Genomic DNA, 26,161 nt, shown 5'->3' with positions numbered 1-26,161 from the left:
ACGTTTTATTGCATCTAAAATACCCAAAACACGCAGGCTGATATTTTTAGTCAAATGAAAAACACCAATAAAAATGACTTAAAGTGTCCAAAAACGACTTCAAAATGAAACCGGAAATGGCGAGTTTCAGAAGGTCCCACCCCCTTGTTCGTGACGTCACGCCAGGACGCCTTCGCCTTGCTCTAGAATCAAAACAATGTTTTCAGATTTGGAGAAGATGCTTTCTTGTTACTCATCCAGATATGAATATGATTCAAATAGTTCTGAAGAGGAAAGCATAAATGTTTGCAATTGATTAAAGAAGTAATTCCGTCTCATTTTGAGGCACCTGGACTGAAATGCAGCGTCCCAGAAAATGCACAAGATGGCGCCCAAACTCCATTGGAAATGGGCTGATTTGTCTGCTGGGAATTTATGTCAACTATAGTATCAAATAGTAGTCTTGGTGCAACACACAACGATTCACCATTGCGTTATTTTTGTGTTTTCCTTCTAATTTCTCCATCAACACGGATCAACACGAAGTTTTCAGACCTAACAAAGTACCCAAAATGCACTTTCTCGGTCAGGGGCGTTACAGACATGACGTCACGTCAGGCATCATCACCAACTCTAAAACAAGACTTCCTGTATATTCAGCGCGAGTCTTAAAACGTAACATATAGCTATATGCGGTGATATCTTTGTAAAATACGCCCAGTAGAAGTCATTTGAAGTGATTTTACAAATTATGGACACAACTTGTCCGGCGGCGTCGGTTGTCCTTTAAATGTAAGTCAAAGTTAAATATAACTTTCACCATAACAAATCAAATGTGGATGTGCACTTTCCTCAAATGCTTCCATTTCATAAAACAACAAATCCCAAACGACCGGAATCGTGAGTGAATCTTGAAGTGAGTGACTGTCAGGCGCGCCTTCACCTGTTCTCCAGCCGAGGTCTGATGATGGGTTTGTACAACTCGGGGATCTTCCTCTCCAGCATGGGCCTGAGGCTCTCCCGAAGGCGATTGTAGTTCTTCTTCAACTCCTGCTGGTACTCTTTTTGATCCGATGTGATCAAGTGCTTGTTCTTTTCGACAGCCTCGCCGCACCTGCAAGGATGAAAAGCGGATGAATAAAGTGGATCCGAGGCCTTTTTTTTCTTTTGCTCTTATGGTGGATGATCAAAAACAGTACAGTTTTTTTTAACTAATTCCCTGCCAAACAAAGTGCAAAAACGTCTCCACTCCAGTGCCAGGGTTTTTGTCATTTTTACACAAATTGCAGAACCCACAGAATATTGAGTTTAAGCACTACATAAATATTCAATACAGCATTATAAACATATGATGCGGAACTGGCGCGGCTTGGAATTGAAGCGGATTTATGTGGGACAGGAGATGTGAGACAATCTCTTTTCGTCAATGGATGCTACAGCTGCGTGTTTGCTTTCAACATTTATCTTGTAGTCGACATGCACATTCCACCATGATGTCCCTGATCCACTGGTGAAGAGACGCTTTGACACACGGAAGAACGCAGATGAATAAAGTGGATCCGAGGCCTTTGTTTTTGCTCTTATGATGGACAATCAAAAACAGTATTTTTTTAACTCATTCACTGCCAAATAATGTGCAAAAATGTGTCCACTTCAGTGCCAAGGTTTTTGTCATTTTTACTCAAATTGCAGAACCCAAAGAATATTGAATTTTAAGACTACATAAACATTCAATACATCATAAGAAACCTTAGACTTTCTTCCTTCATCAGAAAAAAAAGTTAATTCCTAAGTTACATGTATCTGGAGTTATATGAGCTTGAAATGAGGGCAAAAAAAATACAATACATACATACTGATTTATATAGCGATGGAGTGCTAGGGGCGCATGTTCAGAAAAAAAAGTCATTCTTGAAGAGTGTCCAAGTCTTTCACTGCCAGATGATGTGCAAAAATGTGTCCACTCCTGTGCCAGGGTTTTTGTCATTTTCACTCAAATTGCAGGATCCACAGAATATTGAATTTTAGGACTACATATATATTCAATGCAGCGTAAGACATCTGAGACTCTCTTCGTTCATCAGAAAGAAAAGACTAAATTCTTAAATCATATGGGTCTGGAGTTATCTGAGGTTGAAGTGGGGGCGGCTGTACAAAAGGCAAACGCTACCCCTCGTGGGAGGGTAAAACATTGCTAGAGGTTTGACCAGCGCTTTATCGGCCATTCGGGAATAGCAGTGATTGAGTTAAAGGGGACATCAAGACACAAGTTTAATTTTATTAAAGAAAAATAATGTGTTCTCTGAGCTTGGATGAGTCTCAGTGGTGATGTTGCGTTCGTGGAATATGAGTGAAACACTAAAATCCAGACGTTTTTGTTCATCTCAGGAGGCGGCCATTTTCCCACTGGCAACCAATGCTCCAAACGCAAATTCGGGAATGGAAGTGAATGAGTTGAGAATCTAATCAAAGCATGGTGACAATGTTTGCATTGTCTCTCAGAGCTCCAACTTTTATATTTCATTCGTCTGGTTTGAATTCTCAAAGTGTTGCCGTTACTGGATGAACTTTCTGAAGAGAGGCTCCGCTTGACTTCTGCATATGATGTAATGACCGCAAAGCTAAGACCAGCGTCATCAGTGTCTCCAAGCAAACCAATCCAGGGGTAATCCAACCTCATCGCTAACTGCAGCCTGCATCCATTCCACCTAAATTAAGAGTCCTTTGCAAGCCAAAACAGCCTCAAGAGGGATATGTTTCCATCCTCTAGCATGTAATAACATAATCAATTGCAGGCCAGAAGCCGACGCACAGGAAAGAGGAACACCGGTAGATTAGAATAATAATAAGGTAAAGCGGCTCAGGCAGGACAGTGAGCAAGTTCAGGAGGTCCGCTGGCGGTCCTCCGGACTGACAAAGCGGTCCAGAGGAAATCAGGGAGACTTCCGTGATTACAAACATATGTCGCAGTTCATCCTGGTAAACTTTGAATGAGGGTGAGGATGGAAAAGGAATTGGTAAGTAACATTATACGTTACGGTAAATAGACGAAGTAAGGAGCACGCTTGACCAAAAGTAGGGATTTTGCAGGACGAGGTCTGCTAACGAGTAAGATGGGAAGCTGCCGGATGACATGTACGCTATTAAAGCCGAAAGTTTGCGAGTGTTGGCGAAAGGTGGCCTTTTTTGAGTTTTTGTCAGTTTGTCTAACTCATTAATAATAACGATAAAAATACATTTGAGTTATAAGTGCCTTTCAAAACTCTCAAGGTCACTTTACAGTCACAGGATAAGTTTTTCTGTGGGTGAGCCGCGGCTGCCACACGCCTCAGCGTTCACTCAACCCGGAAGTACCTCAAATACATAGAAAGCTAGATAGCTAGCTAATATATATCTAGCTGGCTAGATAACCAGCGAGATAGATAGCTAGATAGCCAGCTGGCTAAATACTGGACGTTTCTAGGAAATTTACCAGTCCATTTGTGGACACCCCATTATTTTTTCCAATTATACATACCCGTACTTATAAATAGTTTTCCAGTTAAAAAAATAATAGTAAAAATAAAATAAAATAAAAAACATTAAAACCGCCATTCCAGAATTTATTCGGGAATTGAAAAGCATCACATGGAGCGCCATTACCGAATTTGTTCAGGTTTTGGTTTTTCTTGTGTGGTGGTGCCGATAAAGTGCTGGTCAGACCTCTGACAATGTTTCCCGTGAGGGGGCAGCATTTGCCTTTTGTCCATGTTAGCGCTTTATTACAGCTTCAGCTATTGTTAAAGTATAAATATAAATCAAAATGTATGTATTGAATGGCCTATTGGACAGCCGCCCCATTTCAAGCTCAGATAACTCCAGACCCATTTAATTTAGGAATTAACTCTTTTTTTTTATAGATGAAAGAAGAGAGTCTAAGGTATGTTAGGCTGAATTGAATGTTGATATAGTCCTAAAACTCAATATTCTGTGGGTCCTGCCATTTGAGTGAAAATGACAAAAACCCTGGCACTGGAGTAAACATATTTTTGCACATAATCTGGCAGTGAAAGTCGTAAACGTTAGCCAAAAATTGCTATTTACTTCAACATTTTCTTTTGACCAAAAAAAAATAAAGAATACAAACACTAAGTCTAATGGCGAATGTTTATCGAACATCTTTACAACTGTTTGTGACCAGGAACAAAACCTGAGGACAAATAAACATTCATGATAATAGTTTTGTTTTGTTCGAAATTTTAGAGGTTATGAAATTGGCCTTAATTTTTTAAAATTGATCTTGCTGTTTCATAAATTCCTAATACATATATGCCGAAAATCTGCAATTTATAGCAATCATAAAAAAATGATTTTAACAGCATGCCCCCCACAGGTGGGAAAGGAGAGCCACATTTGTTCATTCGTTGCAGGGCTGCGTAGAATAGAGCAGAAGCTCAGAAAACACGTCGAAAAACTAAACACACACATTTTCTCTGCTGTTACACAAAAGCCCCATTGCCCCCCCCCCCAAACCCTTCTCAGACGAAAATAAGAAGCATTTCCTAAATTACGGTAAATATTTGCCAACCCGCTTGTAGCAATCAGCGCAGACCGGAATGTGACATGGGAGGGTTTGGAAAATCAGAACCACCTTTAGGAGACAAAAAAGGACCCCATGACTTACCAGACGAACATACACATACAGTACACACACACACACACACACACACACGCACACACGCACGCACACACACACACACACACACACACACACACACACACACACACACACACACACACACACACACACACACACACACACACACACACACACACGCACACGCACACGCTTTACTTCCTAAATCACCCCAAAAGACGCATTTGTGTGAGAGGGGGATGGTTCGAATTATCGTGTTAATTATTCAAAACACAAAGAATTCCTTGGGAACAATGACGCATTGAATGGGAAGAAAAAGAGCTTGGTGATAACGTGAGGAATAAAAGCTCGCGCTATCAAGGAGGGGGAATGAAGAACAGCCCCGTGATACAATGGTGCGTGTTCAATTTCATTCATCCGACCAGTCTGATTAGTTTCGCAATCACCTGCGATTGTTGGCCATTTTGTAACTTCCATCATTTCACAAGTCAAGGAAGAAACATTTTAGATGGATCATGTACTGTATTCTATCAATCTCGAACTTTTAATAGCGTTCATTCTGCGCTACGGTGACGTTTGGAGCCCAATTGCTTTAAAAATACGCTTGTAAAGTCGCGGGAAAACAGATAAGATTGCCAAATCCCAGTTTAGGACATTAAAAGATTGATTGGTTACTTTCCCCCCCCGCCTTTTTTACCTCATTCACAGCCATTCACGAATTAATTAAATTGATATGACGTAGAGCGCCAGTTCCGAATTTGTTTTTGTTTTTTTCATGCTTGGGTGGCGATGAAGCGCTGGTCATGGCCTCTGGATTTTTTTTATTTTCTCCAAGGTGGCAGCATTTCCCTTTGTTCCAGCTTCAGCTGTTGTGAAAGCGCTATATACAGTAAAGTCTCGTTATATCGATATCGGATATATCGATAGTCCCGGTTATATCGATACTATTTCTATGCACGCACGGAGAAAATTACATGCAAACAGTGCCGGATATATCGATAGCCCCGTTATATCGATATTTTTTCGGACTCCCTTGAATATCGATATAACGAGACTTTACTGTATATATATATATATATATATATATATATATATATGAACCATTATGTAAGTATTGCATTGTATTTTCGACAGCTGCCCTCATTTCAAGCTCATATAACTCCAGACCCATATAATTTAGGAATTAACTTTTTTCCTGATGAAAGAAGAGAGTCTAACGTTTCTAATGCTGCATTGAATGTTTATGTAGTCCTAAAACTCAATATTCTGTGGGTCCTGGAATTGAAGTGACAATGACAAAAAACCCTAGCACTGGACTGGACACATTCTTGCACATCATCTGGCAGTGAATGAGTTAATGAATGTCCTTTGTATCACAGCGGTGCCAAAACATGTTTTCATAACCTAACATGAAAAAATGTCTGAGGAGGGACCGCATTTCAATGAGCAACAATTGATCAATTCTGTGTTCCAAACTGCTGCCATGCAAGTGAGAAGAAACAAATAGCAGAGGAGGAGGGTGGGGCTAAATTGAGCTGGCGTTGTAACTGTAAGTTACGGACCGTCTTCACCGCATGTGAACCGCATGAATATGTGCTATTAATTTTTATGGGAAATGATGTAAGATAGCTTTAAATGACAAAGTGTTTGGGGATCATAATTTCTTGCATATTTATGATTTAAAGTGTTTATAAGGGCAATTTTGCAGACGACGGTCATTACTCATTTACGCACAGCTTGGCCCCCCCTTCCGCCTGTGATTGTACACGGGAGGATATCATGGAGGTCGTCAAAGTAAAGGTTTTCTTTATTTATATGTATATTTTTAAGTTCTTCAGTGGTTTGGTTCTTATTACACATGTATGTAAGATGGAGTAAAGTCTCGTTATATCGATATTCTCAGGAGTCTGAAAAAATATCGATATAACCGGACTATCGATATGTCCGATCCTGCGGCATGTAAATTTTCTCCTTGCGTTCATAGAAATAGTATCGTAATAAGCAGTACTATCGATATAACCGATATCGATATAACGAGACTTTACTGTACTTTGAAGTACAGTCCCGTATTTTCTGCTGTATAAAGCACACCCAAAAGCCTTTATTTTCTTTTAACTTGAATTTAATGTGGTACAGTCCTTTATTTTGTATTTATTTGAACATAAAGTTCCAGCTGGCTAAAATAATATAAAGTCTGTTTTATTTTCCTACTGCAATTTTTTTTAGATGTTATTTTGAGATCCATTGACCAAACAGTGCAGACAATGCTTTCGGGTTTATGATGGCAGTAAATTAAAACAAAAATACCCTGGAAACATCTCAATAGAATTGTGCATGATACAAGGACCTATTTTTAGGTCGTTCCTCATGGTTTCACTGACGCCATCTTACCTCATGATAAACTCCTTGAAACACAGCCGTAGTTTATTGTGGTGACGGAAGAGCTTGGGATCCGTCGGGATCTCATTCAGGAAAACCTGGGCCACTTCCAACGGGCCCTACAACGGTGAGAGGAGACCAAATACACAGGAGTCAAGGTTCAAGAAAGAGAAAGCAAAAACAAAACCACAGGAAGGGAAATGGAGCTGAAGAGAGGAAAAGGACCAATGATGAACAGGATCGGTTCTGGAGCAGACCAGCAAAGGAGGGATGAGAAATAACTTCCTGTCATCACTCCCCCGTTTACAGCCACCATTTGCGATTGTTGAGACCCAAAAGTGGGTCAGTCAAGTCAAAGTCAAGTCAAATTCCAGTAAAAAAATGATTCATTGCACATTTGATGGAGGAGGTGTAAATGTGAGAAGAGGGTGCATTCTGAAGACAAAAATGACATCAACTCTAATGTCATTAAACCCGATCGGCTTATTTGCACATTTTCATAACAATTTATATTTTTTGAAAACATTTTTTAAAGCAGTAATATCGATTGAGATGCACTTTTCAGAGAAAATGATTTTGTATTAACTCATTCACTGCCAGACAATGTGGAAAAATGTGTCCACTTCAGTGCCAGGGTTTTTGTCATTTTCACTCAAATTGCGGGACCCACAGAATATTAAGTTTTAGGATGACATAAATATTCAATACATCATTAGAAACCTTATACTCTCTTCTTTTATCAGTTAATTCCTAAGTTATATGCGTCAGTAGTTATCTGACCTTGAAATGGGGGCGGCTGTACAAAATACAATATAATACATACATATTGATTTATATAGCACTTTAACAACAACAAAAGCTGTAACAAAGCGCTAACATGGACAAAAGGCAAATGCTGCCCCCTCGTGGAAGGGAAAAACATTGCCGGAGGTATGACCAGCGCTTTACCGGCACCGCCCGCAAGAAAGACCAAAACCCGAACAAATTCGCGAATAGCGCTCCACGTCATGCTTTTCAATTGCCGAACAAATTCGGGAATGGCAGTGAATGAGTTAAAAAAACTGATATTTTTATTTGTTATTTCAGAAAATAAATATCCATCCATCTATTTTATAATCTGTTGATCTTCACAAGGATGGCGGGCCACCTGAGCCGGAATCAAACCCTGCACCTCTGCACTGTGAAGGGGACATGCTGGCCAGTCGTCCATCGCGTCGTAAAAAAACATTTTTGTGGAAAATCTCCCAATTTAACACGAATGCTTTTATTTTTTGTTAAAAAAAAAGTCGCATTTTTCATCACTTTGTATTCATATTTTTAATTATCATGGCCACATAATCCATACATGCGTCTAAGCCTAGAATTGGAATGTGAATTTGATTCATCAGGTCTTGAAAAATGTGCTCTTAAAGGACAACCGAAGCCTCCGGACAAGTTGTGTCCATAATTTGTAAAATCACTTCAAATGACTTCTACTGAGCTTATTTTAATAAGATTCCACCGCATATAGCTATATTTTACGTTTTAAGACTCGCGCTGAATATTCAGGAAGTCTTGTTTTCGAGTTGATGACGATGCCTGACGTGAGGTCACGTCTGGAACGCCCATTTTTGCAGTACTTTGTTTGGTCTGGAAACTTCGTGTTGATCCGTGTTGATGGCAAAATTAGAAGGAAAACACATACATAACGAGATGGTGAATCGTTGTGTGTTGCACCAACACTACTGTTTGATATTCGCTGACACAAATTCCCAGCAGACAAATCAGCCCATTTCCAATGGAGCTTGGGCGCAATCTTTTGCATTTTCTGGCACACTACATTGCTGTCATCGACGGCTCAAATTGATATGTGAGGACTCCTTTAATCGATTGCAAACATTTATGCTTTCCTCTTCAGAACTAACAAGAAAGCATCTTCTCCGAATCTGAAGCCATTGTTTTGATTCTAGAACAATGCAAGACGTCTTGGCGTGACGTCACGAACTGGGGGCGGGACTTTCTGAAAATCCACAATTCGCAGCTCAATTTGTAGCAGTTTTAGCACACTTTAAGTCATTTTATTGGTGTTTTGCATTTGACTAAAATATCAGCCTGCATGTTTTGGGTATTTTAGATGCTATAAAACGTTTTTCTGATGTCAGTTAGGAAACAAAAAAAATGGTGTTGGTTGTCATTTAAATGAACCCAGCATATGTCCTTTTGCATATACAGTAAAGTCTCGTTATATCGATATCGTTATATCGATGGTACTGCTTATTACGATACTATTTCTCTGAACGCAAGGAGAAAATTTACATGCCGCAGGATCGGATATATCGATAGTCCGGTTATCTCGATATTTTTTCCGACTCCCGAGAATATCGATATAACGAGACTTTACTGTATATATTTTTTTGAAAAATACATTTTGAAGGTTTCATTTGATAAAAGCTAACATTTTGCTAGGTGATGCTGTTCCAACTTGGGAAAAAATAGGTCCCAGGATGAGCGCGACGGAACAGAGACCACCACCCCCCCTCGCCTTTGGTTTGCAGTCACCCAGCACAAGACGTAGTTCTCTTGATGCACATTTGTCATGAAACCGCAGCACGCTCGACAGAAGCGGCTAAACAGCTTTGATTAGCATCCCCTCAAAAAAGCCTCTTTCATGTACTGCGGACCCAAACAGTCGGAAAAAACGAGGCCTCCCGTGCTGATTACGCCAGAGACACGGATGTTTACGGAGCTGCTGTGCGTTACGCAGCCTTTGGGTCCTGAGTGACGAGACCTGTCAGATTAGACGTTTGGGAGATAAAACATGGGAGCGTCATCTTGACATCCAGTACGCTAGCAAGACCTGGAAGCAATCACATCAAAGCAAGCTCTGGTTCGAGCAGAGCATGCATGACACATGAAAGGGAGGGCGGCCATGAATTGACAATTTAACTCAATGTTGGAGGGAGGAGGAAGGCAAGCAAGGGAGGGGAATTAAGGTTATGGATGGCGCGAAGGCTTTGATCACGTCTCCAAACGGCAATCTGCCACTACAATGCTAATTGTAAATGTGATAAGTTAAATGGAGCTATTTTAAGACGGTCTGTTTAAGACTACACCCCCCTCCCTCCACTACCTGACACATTTAGAGGGAGCACACAAGGAACAAGGAGGCGACGAAGAGGGAGGACGGGCATTCCGGGGTTAATACGACATATGAGATAAATATTCAACTTTTTGTGACAGCCAGTTTGGGCTACAGTCTTTCAGGGGGATACATTTACAAGCACTTTGCAAATACTGTACAGTCAAACCTTGGTTTTTGAACGCCTCGGTTTTCGACCAAAAATGTCCATTTTTTTATGCCTCGTTTTACAATCAAAAATGGGTTATCGACCAAACTGAGTGCACCTTAATGCACCACCTGTCTATTCACCGCTTGCTTATGCGTCATTTCCTTGTGTCGTGTCTCATTGTGACCGAAGCATTATCCGCGTTTGCCGTTCCATTGTAAGCAGGCTTTGTTTGTATTATTCAATCATGATAAAAACATGTTTAGCAAAGCAGACATTGATTACATTGCTTATAATCGGAAATGTTTTAATTTTTGACCAAATATTTAGGTGATTTTTTTATGACTCAGTTTACAACCCAAAATCGGTTCTCGACCAAACTGAGTGCACTTGAATGCACCACTTGTCTATCCACCGCTTGCTTATGCGTCATTTCCTTGTGTCGTGTCTCATTGTGAACGATGCATTATCCGCGTTTGGCGTTCCATTGTAAGCAGGCGTGTTTGTAGTGTTCAATCACAATTAAAAAAAACAAAAAAGATGACCTTTCAGTTTCAGTTGTCGTTCCAGAAATCTGTTCGAAAACCGATTTCTGGAACGGATTATAGTCGAAAATCAAAAGTTTGACTGTACTTTCAAGATGACGAACTTTTACTGGGGGTGTGGGGGGTGCAGTTAGGACAAAATTCCAGGAGCTGCATAAGAATGAAACATATGGAGAAAAAAAAGAAAAACACAGTTGGCATGTACAGCACTGTATTTTCCAGGGTATAAGGTGCACCCCCAATGAATGGTGTATTTTCAAACTTTTTCCATATATAAAGGTGCACCTGAGTATAAGGTGCACCTTCAGTAAATGAAAAAAGCTTTTCCAAATATAATATATACATATACAAAAGTCTTCCAAATATAAGGCACGCCACATTATAAGGAGCTCCAGTCGAGGCTGGTGTTACACACAACTTCTTCTACAAGGGGAAATAGAGTCGGTAGCTGCTGAGAATAGTTGTGAGACCTGTTGTAGATCAATATTACTGTATTTCCCGGTGTATAAGGTGCACCAGAGTATAAGGAGCACCCCCAATGAATGGTGTATTTTCAAACTTTTTCCATAATACAAGGTGCACCGGACCATAAGGCACACCTTCAATGAATGAAAAATGTTTTGCAAATTTTATTTATAAATACATAAAATATTTCCTAATATAAGGCACACTACATTATAATGTGCTACACTACAGTAAAGGCTGGGGTTACACACGACTTCTTCTACAGGGGGAAATGGAGTCAGTAGTTGCTGATAGTAGTTACGAGACCTGTTGTGGCTCAATATTACTTCACGTATAAGGTGCACCTGCGTATAAGACGCAGAGTCATCTTTTGTATACACCGGAAAATACAGTATTTCAATTTGAAGTGCAATGTTATTCGGTCACACGCGCACACAAAGATGCAGTACACACTACCTGGTTCACAGTGGCTCCCACTGACCCTTGAAGTAACATCTGTAACATCACAGCATCGGGTTGCTCTCTGTGCGTAGCCACCGCGAGCTCCTTGGTCTTCTTCTGCATGTCCTCGATGGCCACTTCAATAGGAGTCAGGTCAAACTGGAGGAACCAGAAATAGACATTAATGGGGGGCCGATAAATATGGATAATATTTTTAACGTACTACCTCCTCTTTCTGAATGACATTGATGCGCGTTTTGACATAAGGAAAAGCGTGCATGGTGGTGAGGATGGTCTTCCTCTTGTACTGCTCATTGAGCTCGCCCCGCGGACGGCCGCTCTTGGTGAAAGGCGTGGTGTACATGAAGCGACGCAGATTGAAGTTCTTCTCGAAGTTGGTCATCCGGTCTTTCATTTCGTAGTCATCAAAGTAGGGCTCCACGTACGTAACCTGGATATAAGCCTGCGTGGGAGCACGAGGTCAGTCATTGGACACAATATTATGTTCACCTGCATCAAATATATCGTACATGTCGGTGCAAAAGTGAGGCTAGTTGTAGATTTGAGAGGGCAGAAATCTGCGAAGCCACTTTTGTGAAATAATAACAGCTTTAATCAAGCCCAAAATTGTATTTGGTGTTTTTGAATTTATTTTGCATAAAATATGTCCCTTAGCTCAAGATGAAGTAGAAAAACCACTTGAAATAATCAATCAATCTTTGAGAGACAGCATGTGACTTACCTTGTCAGGGCTAAGTTGTTTTCTGTCCACAGGCGTTCGAATCTTTGATCATTACCAGGATGTCCTCTCCAAAACACTGACTGTAAAAGTTCTGGCAGCCACAAAAACATGAACAGTTGACATGGCGGTGTATCAGTATTGATGACTATACAGATGTTATCACACTGGCAATTAACTCTTATTTGAAGTACGTATTTTACGGGGTATAAGGTGCACCCAAAAGTCTTGATTTTCTTCAAAAGCTGATGCTGCGCCTTATATGCGGTGCACTTTAAATGTGAAGTCAAATTGAACCACAACAGGTCTCGCAACGACTGCCACGATTACATTTCCCCCTTTAGAAGAAGTCATGCGTAAGCCCAGCCTCGACTGTAGCACCTTATAATGTGGGTGTGCCTTATATTTGGAAAACTTGTATGTACATATTCATATATTATAATTGGAAAACCTTTTCATTCAGTCAGGGAAAGTGAACCTTGTAGTCCGGTGCGCCTTACATATGGAAAAAAGTTTTAAAATAAACCATTCATTGGGGGTGCGCCTTATACTCCGGTGCGCCTTATACACCCGGAAATACGGTACATATTCCAACTTTCAAGTAGAATTATTTTTAGGAAAACAACAATTACAGCATTTTTGATTTTATGTTTTTTTTTGTCTTCCATCAATATAAAGTGAGGTGGACATATCGCTTCCATTTATTCATTTATATTCATTTATAGTCATTCATATTCACATTCACAATTATATTTATTTGTATTTATTTATAATTATTTGTATTTATTTATAATTATTTGTATTTATTTATATTTATATGTTTATATTTATGTGTTCATATTTATTTATTTGTGTATTTATTTATTTAGTTGTACATTTATATATTTGTTTGTTTAAATGGGGCCTGTCAGAAGTAAAAGTCTGGACAACCCTGATGTGTAGGTGTTTGGTGGTCATGGAATATGCAGCAATTGTCTCTCACCTCGAGCCGGTGCGATATCTCTGGCAGGTGCGTGATGGCCGGCTCCTTGTAAATGAATTCCCACTCATCCAAGTCGCCGAATTTCCCACCGTAAAAACCCACCCGGAAGTATGTGCCGAACATCCTCTTGTGGCCCTGCAGGAACGGGAAGAGGGGGACATACAGTATATCTCCATGATAGCAACAGGACATTACAAAATTATTTGTATTTCTTATTATTGCTATGGGAATTTTATGAGCTCTTGCGGAGAGTAATTTTCACATAATTAAAATAAATTTTAATGAACAAAATAACAGTATATTATCAGCTCACAGGGAAAAACATGAGATTAAATCTTTGTTTTTTTTTTGGTATGTATATTTTAAATACAGGTGTAATTACACAAATAATAACAATGGTCTTCACACAAAGGGAACCGTTGAGGCCCAATTTAGATATTCAATACTGACTTGTTGTTTTGACAATGGCTGTGTATAGATTTATAATTGATGGCCAGTAAATTTTCACTGTTATCCAAGTTTACATGATAGCAAAGTGTCACGTCTTCAGTGTTGTCCAGTGAAAATCCATGAGAAAACATTGACAAAATGATCAAGGGTGAGCTCGCTTGTGTCAGATAACGCTGTTGTTTATGCTATTTTTATGTTTCAATAGGAACAGCGGTGAACTTGTTTTCACCTTTGTTTGCCAGTACAGCTCCACTTACCTTCTGAATGATGTTATCAAAGGCTCTCTGCAGTTTGTCATGAGTGGATGCCAGCTTCTTGAAGTCTCGGTGAGCCTCCAGGATGGGAATGATTACCTTGTAAACCTCGTTAACAGCCTCGTACAGGCCTCCCTGATAAGACAAAAAAAAAAACAGATCCGTCTGTTACCACGGCGACGGAAGGCATTCTCCCGTGAGTGACAAATTGATAAAAAGGATATCACGCTTGGTCTATTACACTGCTGAAGAGCTCAGCGGCCTGCTCCAGCAACCCCACGAGGCCGCTTTCGGTGAAGTAGCGGCCCGAGCACACGCCGTCCTCGTCGGGGGACAGGATGTCATCCGACACGGCCGACTCCTCCAGCACATTGGAGGAGATGCTCTGAGGAGGGAAAATCCATGCGTCCGATCAATCACTTAGCCCTCTTAATCAAATTAGCAGTCACATAGCTGAATTGAAAACAGGGAGAAGGAAATGGAACTAATGTGATGACGCTCCAATCAATGACCTGTTGACTGCTGGAGGTCAGGATGTGTTGGGTGCACACACCTCAGTGCTTTGTGTGTGTGCGTGTTTTAGTGTGTGAGCTGATCAATCTCACAGTCAGCACACAAGCACATTTACTGCTTTTATTACTTGTACCAATATGGTTATTTTGACACTATCATGAATTTGTACATTCTTTTTTTTTCTTTGCAATATTGAAATAATTACATATGCTTTTAAAAAGTCATATTTTTTCATTCAATAATAGCGGGATTAAATGTTTGATGTGCAAGTTCAATGCAGTTTAAAAATAATGCAAAAATGTTTCGCTGCTTATAAGAATATAATTATAGTATATACAAAATACATATATCATGTCAGGAATATTATACTGTACATCATTATCGTTTCAATAAAATACCATATTTAGGAGATTAAATATTATTTATTTATTTACTATTTTTTTTAACTTTGTTACTTCCGGGTTGAGTGAACGCTGGTGCATGTGGCTGCCGCTGCTCACCCGCAGAAAAAATATCCTGTGACCGTAAAGTGTGCTTGAGAGTTTTGAAAGGCGCTTATAAATAACATTTATTATTATTATATATATATATCCTTTTAAACCATGCTGGTTTTCCAAGAAAAAATACTCAGATGATGGAATTAATTGTGGAAACGGCAGTTTGATGTATAATGGTTAAAAATGTAATTGAAAAAATGTACTGTTTTGTAATTATTAAATGTAAAACATTGAAAAAAGAAAAACAACAAATACATGTTTGATAAATTAAAGTACTACTGCTACTACCACTACTATTCCTACTTATAATATTATTTAATAATAATAATAATAATAATGTTTAAAATGAGAATAATAATAAAAGCAATGTGATTGTAAAAATAGCAATGTGAATAATCAGAATTAGAAAACCTTTATTCGTCCCACAATGGGGAAATTTGCAGTCCACATCAGCAATTTTTATAATAATAATAATAATAATAATAATAATAATAATAATAATAATAATAATAATAAAGCTAATATAATTGGCTTTTTTAATATATTTTTGGATTAGATTAATAATAATAATAATAATAATAATAATAATAATAATAATAATAATAATAATAATAATAATGTAAAATCTGGATTATTTCATTTCTACATCAATTTGGCAAAAATGTACACATCAACCATTTGAAACAAAGAAAATCACACTTATTAAATTGTTAGAAGCAGGATGAATCCATCTAAAATAATCATAGCCATTGGTTCTACTAGCAGAATTATTATTAGTAGTTGCAGGAATGGCAAAAGCTCTAAAAAAAATGGCTCCTAATAAATGATCTGTGACTCGCTGTGACCATTCCTGATGGGACAAGCTGAAAGTGGAGATGCCATTATAATGCTATTCAGAATAGTCTTAATGAAAACCGGGCTATGTGCAGTGATCAGGTTGAAGCCACATTTCCGTTTTTTAACCTTATGAGCATACAGCGCCCCCCACTGGACGCAGACGACCAAATTCGTGGCTCATCCATGGAGACACGTGTGACGTTGGTCTCTCTCTTCCACCAACCCATCTCCCGTGCGTACAATACGAAATATTTTGACATCTGTAACCAAAATGGAACTGTATAGTGCCACTTAGCAGTTTTTTTTTGACGACGATACTAGTGCAGCGTGTTCTACCGGAAACAAATTCCTTGTGTGTTGTACATACTTGGCAATAAAGATGATTCTGATTCTGATTCTGATTCTGATCTACATCAGTAACCTCTACCTGAAAGGTGACGCTGCCAATGGGCAGGTACTTGTGATCTTCCAGCATGCTGAGGTACTCCGCCACTAGAGCGGCGGCGTGTACCAGACACATAGCCGACTCGGTGTAGCATTTTCTGTCATTGTGCTTCTCTGCCATATTCTGCAGCCACGTCAGACGCAGGTCGGGAGACGTCTGGTAGCCTTTTGCTATCCTGTGGAATAAGAGGAAGAGGCGGAGGGGGGTGTCTTTGATTTTTGTACTCAAGAGTATCAATAGGACTTTCATTGCATCAAATAATCCCTATTGCCCTATTAGAAAAGGAATTGACTTCACCACCAATGGGAAAATGTAATCCAGAATTAATTCAAGTCAAGGTACCAATGGATATACTGTTCCACAGAAAATGATCTGCGGGGAAGTGGAACATAATTCTAATGAAAAACAACAATTCCAATGAAGGCCTTCAGATATTTCGCATAGTCTACATAAGACAACCAGATGACGGAAATTATTTTGATAAAAGGATTCCAAGCATGCATTGCATTTAACTCATTCACTGCAATTCCCGAATTAATTTGAGAATAAAAAATATGACGTAGGTCGCCATTCCTGAATTTGTTCGGGTTTTAGTTTTTCTTGCTGGGGTGCCGATAAAGCGCTGGTCAGACCTCGGCAATGTTTTTCTCTTCCACAAGGGCGCAGCATTTCCTTATATTCCATGTTAGCGCTTTGTTCCAGCTTCAGCTGTTCTTAAAGTACCATATAAACCAATATGTATGTATTGTATTTTGTACAGCCGCACCCTTTTCAAGCTCAGATATCTTCAGACCCATATAACTTAGGAATGAACACTTTTTTTCTGATGAAAGAAGATAGTCTAAGGTTTCTTAGGCTGCATTGAATATTTATATAGTCCTAAAACTCAATATGTGGGTCCTGGAATTTTAGTGAAATGACAAAAACCTTGGCACTGGAGTGGACACGTTTTTGCAGACGTCTGGCAGTGAATGAGTTAAACACAATGAATATCTTTATGAAACCAGCAATTTGTTTTCTCCTTTTTAGTGAATTTTAGTAAGCTCACATGGGTGAGTTGAGGTGAAAAAAAAAGTATACGGGCTTTGGTGAGTGAGATCAAAAATAAAGCCACGTGTGATTAAAAAAAACGCATGTAAGAAGACACATGAAGTGCGCACATGGTCCTTTGGTCTCCTCTAGACCCACTGTTTGCATTTGCATGTAAACAAAAGCGACTCACAGAGGGGATCCAAAGTGCGAGCACATTGGTTGCCATGGCGAGGTAGGCAAACGGAGACAAAACAAACCCCAAATAAAGAGAGAGAAGACAGTGAGGTGGGATGAAAAAGGATAAGGTACCTGTACATGAGGTCCATGAGCATCTCTGGGTCCTCTTGGAATTCTCGCATCTTCACCGTGTCTGATAAGATGCTGTTGAGGTTCCTCAGTAGCTCGTCCACCTGCAGCCCGAATAAGATAAGATAAGATAAGATTGTATAAGATCATATACAATACGATAAGATACGATGAGATACAATAAGATACGATAAGATGCGCTAAGATGAGCTAAGATACGCTAAGATACGATAAGATACAATTAGATACGATAAGATACGCTAAGATACACTAAGATACGCTAAGATACGATAAGATAAGAAAACCATTTGTCTCACAATGGAGAAATTCGGAATTTACAGCAAATTTATAAAAGGAAGAAATTATTTTAACTCATTCACCGCCTTAACGTATATTCCAAATATACAATATTAATGCTGTCATGAAAATTTGATTTTTCTCTCATGCGGCTGATGATGCAAAACCGCCCAGATACAGTAACAGGAAATTTAGACTTTTTCAACCTATCCTGACTATTTCGCAATAACTCATTCACTGGCAGCCGATGTGCAAAAAATGTGTCCACTCCAGTGCCAAGGTTTTTGTCATTTTCACTCAAATGGCAGGACCCACGAATATTGACTTTAAGGACTACATTATAATTCAATGCAGCGTTAGAAGCCTGAGACTCTCTTCTTTAGTCGTAAAAAAGAGTTTCCTAAATTTCTAAATTACATGGGTCTGGAGTTATTTCAAAGTCAAGTCAAGTCGAAGTCAGCTTTATTGTCAAATATGCATGAGCTTGAAATGAGGGTGGCTGTCCAAAATAGAATGCAATACATACATATTGGTTTATATAGCGCTTTAACAACAGCTGAAGCTGGAACAAAGCACTAATATGGAAAAAAGGGAAATCCTGCCCCCTTGTGGAAGGGAAATGCTGCCCCCTTGTGGAAGGGAAAAAACCATTGCCAGAGGTCTGGCCAGCGCTTTATGGGCACCCAAGCAAGGAAATACAAAACCCGAACAAATTCGGGAATGGTGCTCTATGTTATATTGTATTTTCAATTCCCGAATAAATTTGGGAATGGCACAGAATTGGTTAAAGTATTTGTCAGCACAAAAAAAAAAAAAATTAAATTGAAATTGACATTGCAAAGTAGTGGAATGCAATTTTCAAACCAAAAATGCTGCAAGTTGGGTGGGGGGGGGGAATAATGGCAATATTAAAGAAAAAAAAACAATCCCAATTTGGTTATATTTCCAAACCCTTCAGCCACTACGAGGAAATACAGCTTCTAAATTTGTGTAGAACCAAAACACATTAATTATCATAATCTGACACCTGCTGGGGCAACTGTGTGTTCTGCATCTCGGCATCCTCCTCGGCGTAGGCCAGGATTGTTCGCAGAGAGCATCTGAGATGCTCCTCCTGGAAGTCGGAAGACTTGCCCACCAGGGACGCCAGAGACATGGTGACCTGCATCTTCACCCTGGAGAAGTTCTGCTCCAGAAACACACATCAAAAAGGACCATTGTGAAACTGTAATCCTCCTGGCACACTCCAATTGTATGCATCACTGTAAAAATACTGTACGGTGTGTAAAAGCCTTGATTTTCTTCAAAAGATGACCCTGCACCTTATACGCAGGTGCACCTTATTTGTGAAGTATTACTGAGCCACAACAGGTCTGACAACTATTGTCAGCAGCTACCAACTCCATAATCCCAGCCTCCATTGTAACGCCTTATAATATGGTGTGCCTTATATTTGGTAAACATTTTTCATTCATTGAAGGTGCACCTTGTACTTCGGTGCGCGTTATATATGGAAAAAGTTTGAAAATCCACCATTCATTGGAGGTACGCCTTATACTCCGGTATACCTTATACACCAGAAAATATGGCATTTATTTATTTATTTATTTATTTATTGTTTGTATGTTTGATTAAACTTTTTCACTCACTGAAGGTGTGCCTTATACTCCAGTGCGCCTTATACACCGGAAAATAGGGTAAATGCATATATGACATATGGACAGAAGGAGAGCTCAAATTGTGTTATTATTGTACTTGTTTACAGTCGTACAGAAGTGTACCGCATCACATTGAGAGCTGCAATATTTTGTCCTACGATTACAGCTAAATCTGTCAATTACCCATCAATCCCTCGCCAAGAAAACAAAACTGACATCGAAACTCAAGCATCCAAATTGAATCACCACTCGAACGCATCACGACGATATTGAATCAGGAAGGCGCATCGGCCTGATTATGTTGCATCCGCTGCTCGCCTTTGTCCCCCGCCATTCATTTTTTTGCACTAGCTGTCAGTGACAAGCTGCCACACGTGGACGCTCAAGTTGTGTGTGTGTGTGTGTGTGTGTGCGCGCGCGTGCTGAGCGCCATCTATCTCCAACATGAGCTGCAGAGCGGGAAATGATCCCCCATTAGCAGAGACATAATCACCCATAGATGATCTCTACGGCCTCATTCTGTTCAACTGAGCGTGGAGCCGAGGCCTAACCACCCATCACTGCCCCCTAATGCACCTGATGCATGTTTGCGCGCACGCGCACATGTGATCAAAAACTGGTCCTATATACTGTAATAAGATTTGTCTCATCACACGTGATCCAGACCCCCACTGTCCTTTGGAGCTTTTTATAAGCATCTGAAACATAAATGTCAGGTTGGGTATATTTATGCGTGAGCATGACGCTGAAAAAAAATGGCTTGATATTCTGAAGAAAACGTGGTCACGTGGTCGCTAAGCTAATTCCCATCGCTGCATCCGCTGCATAAACAAATATGTGCTGGGGTAGTGGTGCGTGTGTGTGTGTGCGCGCGTGTGTGTGTGTGTGTGTGTGTGTGTGTGTGTGTGTGTGTGTGTGTGTGTGTGCTGCAGAGGCTGGTGTGACTTAAAAAAAAATATATATATTCTGAAACTTAACTCATTCACTGCCACACGATGTGCAAAAATGAGTCCACTCCAGTGCCAGGGTTTTTGTCATTTTTCACTCAAATTGCAGGACACACAGAATATTGAGTTTTAGGACTACATAAACATTCAATAATGCAGCATAAGAAACCTAAGACTCTCTTCTTTCTTCAGAAAAGAAGAGTTAATTCCCACGTTATATGGATCTGAAGTTATCTGAGCTTGAAATGGGGGTAGCTGTACAAAAGGCAAATGCTGCTACCTCGTGGGAGGGAAAACATTGGCAGAGGTCTGACCAGTGCTTTATTAGCACCCCATGCAAGACGAACCCAAACCAAAACAAATTCGGGAATGGCGCTTCACGTCATGATTTTCAATTCCCGAATAAATTTGTGAATGACAGTGAATGAGTTGAGCACAGTATGAATTTTAAAACTATTGTATCATGTTTCAGTGAATTACAGATGTATTAATTCAGCGCTGGTCAGACCTCTGGCAATGTTTTTCTCACCCACGAGGGGGCAGCATTTGCCATGTATCCATGTTAGCGCTTTGTTACAGTTTCAGCTGTTGTTAAAGTGCTATATAAATCAATATGTATTGTATTGTATTTTTGTACAGCTGCCCTCATTTCAAGCTCAGATACCTCCAGACCCATATAATTTAGAAATTAACTTTTCTTTTCTGATGAAAGGAGAGAGTCTTCTTAAGTTGCACATAATGTTTATGCAGTCCTAAAACTCAATATTCTGTGAGTCAGAATCAGACACAGAAAACCTTTATTTGTCCCACAATGGGGAAATTTGCTAGTCCTGCAATTTGAGTGAAAATGACAAAATCCCTAGCACTGGAGTGGCCACATTATTGCACATCGTCTGGCAGTAAAAGAGTTAAAGACACTCTGAAGACATTGAAGAATAACATTTTGATTTTTTTTCATGAACATGAACACGAAATCTAATGTCAATGTCATCAACATTGTCCTGATACCAACTGACTTCTATATCCTCTCAATGATAATGTCAATAAAAAGTAAAAAAAAAATACAATACATCTCATTACACAATGCATCAATGTTGTGAGCGGGGTGCGTATCTCAATTTCATGACATACCCGCACAGTGAGCCAGTGTGTGTGTGTCATTATTTAAAGAGGGCTAAGTGTGGGGTAGGCAGACAGTGACACATCTCTGCTCTGTATTCACCCGCACATCCTTCACCAGAAACTTTTTTTTGCCCTCACCAAGTGCCCAGAATAGAAACGGGAACGACATAAAAGCCGGAAAAAATGTGCATGTGTGTGTGTATGCGTGTGAGTCAGAAGCAGACCTCTCATGAGGCATTCCCCCGTTCTGATGTGCTCTTCAGTTCAATTCTTTCAGGTTAGATAAGGACTCGAAGGTCACCCGCCATTTGCTTTGGTCCGGATAACATTGAGTGAGTGATCACGGGATATCGGCGTGTATGCGCTTACGCTGGCATTGCTGTAGCTGTATCTCATGATGAGGTAGAGAGTGGCGCACGCCTGACTCCGGTTCTCGTCCACCGGGCTACTGCAGTATTGGAGCACCTTCTGACACAGGTCTGCGCACTGTTCCGCCTCTTCTTCAAAAAGCAGCTCGCCAAACTACAATGCAAGCAAGTGAGGACTATAACGCAAATTCAAGAATGATATAATCAATTTTATTAAGAATGAACAAAATCAAGTTTATCGTAGTTCCATATCCGCCCACAATGGCTAAATTCTGAGTTCGGGAGTACCTTGACAACAAGTGCCCTAAGTGTGCTGAAGGTGTGTGAGAGGAAGGTGGAGCTCTGGTTGCAGGTAAGCGAGTGGAGTAACACCTTCAACACACCGCCCACCACGCTGTCCTTACAGTCCGCCATTGGTACCGCCTGCACGGAGGACACAAGGTAAAATAAAATAACGTTCAACCAGATGTGGGGAACTGGGGGCAAGATGGCCGGTAGTGTACAAATGACAAAATTTAACTGAGCAAGAATAGAAGTTTGCCAAGGTTTAATGGGGAAGTCATGTAAAAAAATATATATATATATCTGGTAGCATAAAGTCTTACTTCTAAATCATTTATTTATTTATTTATTTATTCATCCATTCATATTTATTTTTTTGTGTATTTATTCATTCAATTATTCTTTTAATTGTTTATTCATTAATTCATGTATCCATCCATTCATATTTATTTACATATCCAGTATTCATTTATTCATTCATTCTATTAGTCATGCATTCATTTATTTATTCATTCATCCATTCGTATGTATGTATTTATTTATTTGTTCACGCATTCATGCACCAAATTCACATTTATTTATGTATCCATGTATTTATGTATCTACCGATTGATTTATTTATTTATTCATTTATTCATTCATCTATTCATTTGTTTATTGTTTGTTAATTCATTCATTTTATCAATTATTCATTTATTTATTCATTTATTCATCCATTTATTCATCCATTCATTTATTAATTTATTTATACCTGTATCCATGTATTTATTTATGTATCCATGTACTGTATCCGTGTTTCTTCATTCATTCATTCATTCATTCATTCATTCATTCATTCATTCATTCATTCATCCATTCATTCATGGCTCTAAGTTGCTCTCACTAAAAGTCTGCATTGCAAAGTCTTGCATGTGTGTGTGGGCAAATTTATTTATACAAGTGAACGCAGCCAATTCAAAAAGCTTGGAAGAAACTTTGCAGGAGCAACATGACTGAATATTTTTATGCATCTGCACCATATCGCCCTATTCACATGGTACTGAAGCAAACTGGAACTCGAGCGCAATCTGAAAAGCCGAGATGCAAGCGATACAATTCCGTTAAAAGAACATTCATATTCAAACAAAAAGAATTGTCATACCACAACCTCCTTCGCGAAAAGTAGTGCTCTTCCTGACCTGCACGATAGTTTCCAACAGATCCAAAACGATGAGGTTTGCCTCTGTGGCCAAGTTTCCGCTAATCAGAGCCTCCTGGTCCAACTCCGCCTTGGTCCTGATGCCAAATGGGATGATGAATATTTAAAATTGAAAAGTGTTTGGAGAAGTGACACTAAACGTACTTATCGTGTCTGTCGTTGGTCTGTCTCCACTGGGTGAGATCTTTCCTCCAGCGTAGGTTCTCTCTTTGACCTATGGTTCTGTCCATTCCTGCCAAAAAAAACACCAGGAAGCAAAGCATATGGTCAGCAAAATGTTTATTGAAATGGAATAACTAGATAGCATTTTGGACAGTTACGAACATACAATGTTCAAAGGTCTAAAATCAATCAAATAAACGTCCTTCCTGGCATCGCAGTCCCTAAAGCATGCTTTACCTCCAACTCGCTTCATCATCTCCCCGCGGGCTCCCATCCCTCTCAGCAGGGCTTCTTCCAGTTGGAGCTTAGCCTGCTGGGACTTCTGTAAAGCTTGTGTGCTCACTTTATCGCTGCTCTGGTGAGCCTGCACACAAGAAATGGGGAGTTATTGAACGACAAGGCCTTCCGACCAGACTCCATGATGTCAGCCAAACTGACCCGGTACTCAAAACACGACACGCAGATAGTGAGGAGCTCTAACAGCTTGTTGAGCTGAGAGGGGGGCATGTCCACAGTCCAGCGCTGGATAAGACTCCGGTCGGCATTTTTCATCACCCACAGGAAGCACACCAGCAGGTGACGGCTGGTGTCCGCCGCCAGGGTGGCTACAGACTTTCCCTGCTTGGGGAGAGAGGGAGACGCTTGACACAAGACAGAGGGAAAAGCTCATTTGAAACTTGAAAGAAATGGCTCCTTCAAGACACAAGGTACAAAAAATTGAGTATGCTCATCGACCACAATTGAAAAACTTCCAAACGCACCACTAACGCTCCAAAATATGCGCAAGGATGGTCAACTCACTCTTTTCCCCATCTCACGGAAGTGAAAGTTACTGCAGACTAATTCACCTTCATTCTCCTGATGATGAATTACAATGTGAGAGGTCCACTGCTGCTTCACTTATGCGGCACCTTTTGATAAATGTGGCCATTATCACCACAAAGCTTTTGGGGGTCCCGCCTCAAAAACCCCGCATTCACATGGTGGGACACGGCCTGAATTTTTCTCCTACCCATTCGCGACTCTGCCAACAAATGCTATGAAAATATCAATGAATGAGGAAAAAAAATAAAAACGTGCGAAAATATCGATCGAAACACCTGCCATGTTTGAAACGATGATAAATATCAAGCCGAGGGGCTGCATTGTGTGAAAGTCACTTTTCCGCTGCGGTGGAGTGTTTCATTCAAAAACATTCTGGGGGGGGGGGGGGTCACTGAAGTGCATCTCTTGGAGGTGACTGTGTAGTTTTATAGGTAGATACGACACGTGATGGATATCTTTTTTTAGAGGTGACGACTCTTTTATAACCGCATTGCATACAAACTATCATATTTGTGTGTGTGTGTGTGTGCGCTCGATAGCTAATCAATATTCAACAGTGAAGTTCACATATTTGGCACAATACAAGTGCTTACGATCCCCCCCACACACACAAACGCACACACACACACACACACACACACGCGCGCACACACACACACGCACGCACACACACACACACACACGCACACAAGCTCACAAATCTAAAACCATTTTGACAGTTGACACTTTTTTTTACCATGGACGCCATGGAAACAAGAACGTTCCTCCCAAGCGTGTTGAAGGGGTTGCCGGCGATCGCCATGGCAACAGATTGATTGATGGGCGGCACGCTGTCAAGGTCATCTTCTAGTCCGCCACTTTTGCTCTTTGTGCCGCGTGCGTCTGACACTGTGGAGACAGACACACAGACTAACTTGGAAGGGGTCATAACAGAAGGTTTGACTAATCATACTGTAAAATAGTGTATCTTCTAAATGCGAAAACACCTCTTTTGTGTAAATATTTTATTATATAATCTGAGTTTATTATATAATCTGAGTTGAGAAAACGAAACCAATGTTTTTTTAGAAATTTAACTCATTCACTGCCATTCCCGAATTTGTTCTGGTTTTCTTCTTTCTTGCCGGGGGTGCCGATAAAGTGCTGGTCAGACCTCTGGCAATGTTTTTCCCTTCCACAAGGGGGCAGAATTTCCATTTTTTTCCCCCTCATTTTAGCGCTTTGTTACAGCTTCAGCTGTTGTTAAAACGCTATATGAATCAATATTTATGTATTGTATGTTGTACAGTCGCCCTCATTTCAAGCTCAGATAACTCCAGACCCATATAACTTAGGAATTAACTCTTTTTTTTCCTGATGAGAGAAGAGAGTCAAAGGTTTCTTACGCTATATTGAATGTTTATGTGTTCCGAAAACTCAATATTCTGTAGGTCCTGCAATTTGAGTGAAAAATGACAAAAACCCTGGCACTGGAGTGGACAGATTTTTGCACATCGTCTGGCAGTGAATGAGTTAATGCGAAATAGTACAGCTTGT

The 26,161-nt window shown here is 40.0% G+C and overlaps 1 protein-coding gene across 1 annotated transcript in view; it reads right to left on the bottom strand.

Moving 5' to 3' along the window:
* Positions 1–26,161, bottom strand: part of dock8 (dedicator of cytokinesis 8) — a 74,116-nt gene that overhangs the window by 2,923 nt on the left and 45,032 nt on the right. The window contains 19 exon segments of the mRNA XM_088993828.1: positions 923–1,093; positions 7,007–7,113; positions 11,727–11,870; positions 11,938–12,174; positions 12,454–12,489; positions 12,491–12,544; positions 13,433–13,567; positions 14,140–14,271; positions 14,378–14,521; positions 16,411–16,603; positions 17,770–17,870; positions 19,091–19,249; positions 22,160–22,312; positions 22,447–22,581; positions 23,619–23,715; positions 23,783–23,870; positions 24,038–24,164; positions 24,239–24,421; positions 25,362–25,513. Coding sequence (XP_088849954.1) covers positions 923–1,093; positions 7,007–7,113; positions 11,727–11,870; positions 11,938–12,174; positions 12,454–12,489; positions 12,491–12,544; positions 13,433–13,567; positions 14,140–14,271; positions 14,378–14,521; positions 16,411–16,603; positions 17,770–17,870; positions 19,091–19,249; positions 22,160–22,312; positions 22,447–22,581; positions 23,619–23,715; positions 23,783–23,870; positions 24,038–24,164; positions 24,239–24,421; positions 25,362–25,513 — 2,548 coding nt within the window.

This window comes from Hippocampus bargibanti, linkage group LG04 (genome assembly GCF_051943395.1).
Source record: "Hippocampus bargibanti isolate YZ-2025 linkage group LG04, ASM5194339v1, whole genome shotgun sequence".
Classification (NCBI taxonomy): Eukaryota; Metazoa; Chordata; class Actinopteri; order Syngnathiformes; family Syngnathidae; genus Hippocampus; species Hippocampus bargibanti.
Note: the sequence above shows the minus strand (reverse complement) of the source record. Positions and strands in the feature narration are given on the sequence as shown.